General features: G+C 40.6%; 1 protein-coding gene across 2 annotated transcripts; it reads right to left on the bottom strand.

Annotated features, from left to right (window-relative positions):
- Positions 1–2,094: 2,094 nt before the first annotated feature.
- On the bottom strand, positions 2,095–5,577 carry LOC123112831 (wax ester synthase/diacylglycerol acyltransferase 11). Of its 2 annotated transcripts, none has more exons than XM_044533936.1 (7): positions 5,251–5,577; positions 4,559–5,170; positions 4,322–4,379; positions 4,164–4,237; positions 3,566–3,781; positions 3,282–3,419; positions 2,095–2,525 (listed from the first exon to the last, which is right to left on the bottom strand). In XM_044533936.1, the coding sequence occupies exons 1-7, from the start codon at positions 5,524–5,526 to the stop codon at positions 2,358–2,360; spliced, it is 1,542 nt and encodes a 513-aa protein (XP_044389871.1). In that variant the 5' UTR covers positions 5,527–5,577; the 3' UTR covers positions 2,095–2,357. The 2 variants fall into 2 exon arrangements, with proteins under 2 accessions (XP_044389871.1, XP_044389870.1); XM_044533935.1 differs by having other exon boundaries at positions 4,313–4,379; positions 5,251–5,574.
- Between the last annotated feature and the right edge of the window lie 349 nt (positions 5,578–5,926).

Below are 5,926 nucleotides of genomic sequence, written 5' to 3'. Positions count from 1 at the left end.
CACCTTTTCTTTTCAAGTACACCAAATCTTGATATCGCCTATGTACCTCCACCATTAGGTTTTGTTGTAAAGAAAATTTTAACTCCCAAGCTTGCTGGAAAAAACATAGAAATCAGAAAGTTCCTCGACAGCGGATGTTCATATACACGAGTCAAAATAAGTAACAAACAAGTCAGTCCAATGTAAAAAGCCAACGTAGCACCAAACAAGTCGTCTAATGTACAGAGCAAACATGGCAACGCATATGAACGCTCTCAGGAGGCCTGCCACTGGCACACCACACAAGTATTTTGCTCTTATTAATACTAGCAGATAGCATGTTTTATTTTTTGTCCTCTCATGAAATTTATGTTTCAAACTATTATTGCAGAGTATGGCATGGCGGTGAAATGTCAACCAAGGGTGATATCTATAGCTATGGCATTGTTCAGTTGTTCATCTGGAAATGCTAACACAGAAATGACATTAAGAATTCAATGATGAATTTACGCTTCGCAAGTATATATAGGCTTCTCTTTCACGGACTGAAGACATTCTTCACCTCAACCTTATTTTAGAAATATTATCTTCTTCACCTCAATCTTACTTCAGAAATTTATGATGAAGGATATATGTTCTCTCTGACTCTTTAAATTTGGCATTCTATGCATTGTAGCATCACAAATAAATACACATGTATGAAACTGCTGTGCTTGCTCTGCTTTATCAGTGAACACTCTTGTTGTTGTAGTTCTTTTGCCATCTCTTGTATTTTTAACAACCAACATGCGACTATTATTTATGGACTGAAGTAAGAATCCTGTCATACAAGGACGTTAACTAATTCGCGAGCTTGATTAGTGCGAACACTCCTGCCTCAAGAGGCGCCACCAGGTGGCGCCCCAGTCACTAGTAATAAAGTAAAGATAGCGAGTGGGAAAAAGTGGTGGTACGATGCGCAGAATTATCCATATGAAATTAGTTAAGTTACTAAACTCATTATCATAATTGCAGTTTATATGTGGGAGAGACCTCTGCTAACATAGTATCCATACTTGGAATCATATGTACCTATGATTGAAACTATTAGCAAGCATCCACAAATACTAACATTGTTCCTAAAGGTAAACCCAACCATAGCATTAACATATATTGGCCCCCCTTCAATTCCATATGCATCAATTTCTACACTCAACCTCGGCAATATCTGACACTTTGGCCAGCCTATACATAGTCCTATTAACATACTACTAACCCTAAGGTGTGATCCAGACGTCGCTCATATGATGGGAACCAGAGGATAGCAACATAACCACATGCAACTCAGATCAATCATAGTAATTCACTAATTAATCCATTGGACAAAAAGAATCTACTCAGATATAATAGCAATGAAATAAATCATTGGATAATAATTCATAGCATCAAACACCAAGTTCAAGTAGGGGATTACACAGGTTTGCGGGAGAGTGGACTACTTTATATGAACCTGACTAATCGTATTTATGTTTTTATGATGTAAATGTTATATGTGTGATGTGTTGATTTGCAAACTTGTTATGTGATGTATTAGTGTTGTATCTTCTCATTTTGTGGAGGAAAACTTCTATGTTATGTGTTGTATTTTTCATATGGTTACACTAATGATTTGTTTTACTTAGTGAATGAAATAACGGGCAATATGGGCTAAAAATATAGATGGGGTAGAGCAAGCTAAGGCCCATGGTAATTACCAATACAATAGCTAGGTAGATAAAATAAAAATATTTGGATAGAAAATAATATAGAAATAAATTGCCCATGGCCCAATAAATAATGCATTGGATGGGCCCAAATATTTTTGATTAAAAAATGGATCATATTGATGGGATGCCACGTTGAATGCCACATGGAGCCCACCTCATCGTAAATCAGTGATGGTTTATTTCAGCACACAATCATGGGCCTGGCCAGGGCCAAATGGGCCTAGGACCGGTCTTTGATGGTCAACAACCAAAACATGTGATGGTTTGGAGGTGCATTGCGGCTTTCAATCTATGATATGGAATACATAACGAGTCTCAACAATTGTCACCAATACACTTGTGTGACTGTTTTTTGAGTGATATGTGACGGTTCGGGACCTCCAATCATCAACAAATTTCTAATAGTGTGCATTATACACAATAATGGTATAACTATTGTGCTTCATATAATGCAACACATCATTATCCAACAATAATAGTGAACTTAATACATTTGACTTCCATCCATGGTTGTAGAGTTTCTGATTTTAATTACTATTGCCGTGTGAGCCATGAGACACACATCAAACATGTGGGAATATACTGCTTGCATTATGCAGTTTCAGAAAGCACGCTAATGCATTTGTATGTTGATTATCCTTTCTTGACATGTGTTGAAAGCCTTGAAGCCGCATCCTTAATGTGCCCGAAAGACTCAACAAAGTCATCCAGAAGTTGAGTATAATTTGGAATTATTTCCTCATCGACTGACAAAATTACCTTAATAGTGCTATTGTAACTCTGATAGTGTACAATTAAAGCCTGCAAAAAGAAATGGTAATTAAATACAAAATCAGGTTGCCGATGATTAGAATATTGTAGGTTTTATTTCCAGTCTCTTTTATATTTTTGCAATCAATTTTTCTTTTATTGTTTCAAGGATCCGAGCTTACATTTTTGTGTGTATATGCCTACCAAGGTCAAGTCATCTCCTTAATTCTGGAGTCATTAGTGATGAACTGTTTTGAGAGATGTATATAAAGTTGCATCTAACCATCTGTTGCGTTTTGGGTTAAAGTTCACAGTCACAAAAAAAAATGTGGAAATGCAACTACATAGTTACTCCTACTTAAACTTGTTATTGCATATCTCTATTGGCGAGAGGTGTGAGAGCATACACCTTGTTTTGAGTACTCTTTAACTCAAATTTGTTCCTTCTTATCGTATATATTGTGGTTCCTCCAAGGCGCATACACCATTTTGGATATAAATGTACAACGAAGTACTCCCTCCGTTCCAAAATAGATGACCCAACTTTGGAACAGAGGGAGTATAAACTAAGGAAGCATATGTGGTTTTTGATGTTTTGAGTTTTGATTCTTGTTTTTTTGTTCTAGTAAACCGGATTAACTTACCCGATCTTTTTTTATAATTCATACGTATTAGAGCACTTATGTTTAAAAGCGATGAATACCAATGTCCTTGCATTGTGGACAATGTGGTGGATGATTTGGGTTGACAAAAGTACAAATGTGGCTTAAGATTGAAGGTTTCGATCTAAGATCATGGCTGACTTACTTGTGGAATACCATAAACTGTAGGTGCAATGAAGACAAATGGGTGTCCATAGAACTCTACTTGCTCTGTTGGTCCAACCATGTTCGAGAGCGTAGTAGTTGTATTTGTGAGCATACGACCGATGATAAAAGCACCTGCCTGCTTGGATTGTCAAGTTGAACAATTATAAACGTGAAGAATAATAACTAAATAAAAGAAGTGTTAGTTTGCTAGACAATGAGTTACTTAATTGTCTGAGTTTAATATTAGGAAAACATACCAGTACAAGCGGGAAAAAGAAATACCTTTAGACCAAACATTTTAACAAAAAGCTCGCTAATCATACACGTGAAGATAACTTCAAGTGAGCTCTTTTTTCTATCCAGGGTCTTCTTTGCCATCCGAACATATGCAAGTGGATCATCGTGTACCGCTAAATGAAATGGTAGGAGGATGTAGCCTATTTGATTTCCCCATGCCACGTCATTACTTTTACCCGATTCTATCATATTAACATATGTCTGCACATAGTTGTAAGAAATCATTAGATTAAAGTTATGATACACTACAGATTAATAATATATTCTCAAGCTTGCATTTGGAAACTAATTATGCATCAGCAAATGAGTAATGAAACTAGCTACTCCAAGAGTGACTAGTAATATACAAAAAAAAATTGCTTGATCATGTGAACATATGTAAAATCATTAGTTTGTCATAATAGATACCACGATTTATATTCTTTTACTAATCGTGTGGGTTTTATGACCAAATTTGGAAGCGTCATCTAATTACATAAGGAAGAGGAGTAATATTTTGCTGACAGAGATATATAAATGAAAAAAATCAATAACTAATGATATGCATTTGAAATTTCATGCATATTTCCATAAATAAACTTACTTGTAGGCTAGATGTTGGCCTTGTATTTACAGGGAGGACACATCGCAAACATAGTTTGTGTGTCTTAGGGTAACCTAACATAATTTGAAGATAAGTTGCACAAACATGTACAATAAAAACAACAAATTGTCACAATGTACATCTCTTACCAGACTTACGAAAGTAATATTGTGATAGAGCAGCAGAAGTGACTCCGACTAGCACATCATTAACAGTCTGTGGAAAGAAAATAAAAATACAGAAAATGACGCTTCAACAACTAGTTTAATCTGTCTCGAAAGAGATGAGCTTGCTGATAGCTATAGGTCATATTATCATATACTCCCTCCATTCCATAATATATAACTTTTTCAAACACAGTGTCAAAAAACGTCACAGAGGTGGTATATACTTACGCAGTTCATGGCATTCTTGATGAACTTGACGTCGTCCAAGCTAAAGCTCCGGTGCACGAAGCGCCTGCGGGGGTTCAACGTAACTTGACTGTCCCCGCGTCTGAAGAGTGTGTTCGGGTCTCTCAGAAACACAATCGTCGCAGCAAAGAAGATGACGTCCACCACGGTGTTCCATGCAAGCGCAAGATACGGCCAGACCCATGCGACGAACGCCGCCAGGGCGCCCGAGGGCAGCGGCTGCCGGTGCCGCGGCTCGTAGATGGCGCCCGTGCGCGCCGGCTGCTCCGGCATGGCCGGCAGGCGTGTCGGGTCCGCGGCGCTGCGGGCAGACGCCAGGAGGAGCGTGATCAGCGACATCCCGTCACCGAGGGAGTGGTGGACGCGGAACACCACGGTGGAGGTGGCCTCTGAGGTCGGGAAGTCGAGGAAGTGGAACTCCCAGAGCGGGCGGGAGCAATCCATGGGGAGCGCCTGCAGCGAGGCCACGTAGTCCTCCACGGCCCGGTCCGGGTCAGCCTCCACGGCGGCGGGGTCCAGCGTCGGGACGATCATGTGGTCGTCGACGTTCACCTCCGTGCACGCCCACCGCGGGCTCTTGCACCCGTCTGTCACCTGACGTGCATGCTCACGGATTAAATTGAAACTAGTGACAGAATAGCTAGGCAGTACTTAAATTGAACTGTGTCCCGTACTTGAATGCTACGGAAGCGTGGGTAACGAGCAAGTTGGGCTGCGATGCCGGCGCTGAAGATGGCTAGGTTGACGGGCGAGCCAAGGCCGACCATAACCACGATGTATATAGCTTCGAAGAGTCTTGCACTAGGGGTCACTGGCTCCTCCTCCGCTGCCGCCACCGCGGAATCGTCGTCCGTCTTCCATTCGGCCGGCGCTGACCTTGGCGTGCGTATCGGGGGTAGCAGGCCGCTTGTTGGTAGAGCGGCTACCGAGGGGCTACCAGTACTACCCATGGCTACTTTAGTTTCAAGGGTCGTTGGCTACTCGATCGATCGACACTCCATGCTAGGTGTAATATATAGGATGACAAAAAGTTTTTTGCTAATAAAAGCGGCAAGGATGACAATCAATGGCACTACTATACACACAGTTGAAGATCATCATCATAAGGGATCTGGTATCGTCCCTACCGGCTTGCTGCTGATGTGGTCCCACATTGCACACTGTTGTTCAAGAATAAACATGTGCGATGTGTTTCACATCACAAGAAGATGAGCACACTGAAGCGTGCATTGAGTACCTCACTGAAGATGCTCTGCCTAGTTGAACCCATACAACTACAATTTTGTGGTGTGCAATATCGAAAAGGCTTGAGCCCCGCTTTATAGATAAAACAGCAACCGAGCATTACAA

The sequence above is a fragment of the Triticum aestivum genome, chromosome 5B, assembly GCF_018294505.1.
Source record: "Triticum aestivum cultivar Chinese Spring chromosome 5B, IWGSC CS RefSeq v2.1, whole genome shotgun sequence".
Taxonomy (NCBI): Eukaryota; Viridiplantae; Streptophyta; class Magnoliopsida; order Poales; family Poaceae; genus Triticum; species Triticum aestivum.
This window is presented reverse-complemented; position numbering and strand designations above follow the sequence as displayed.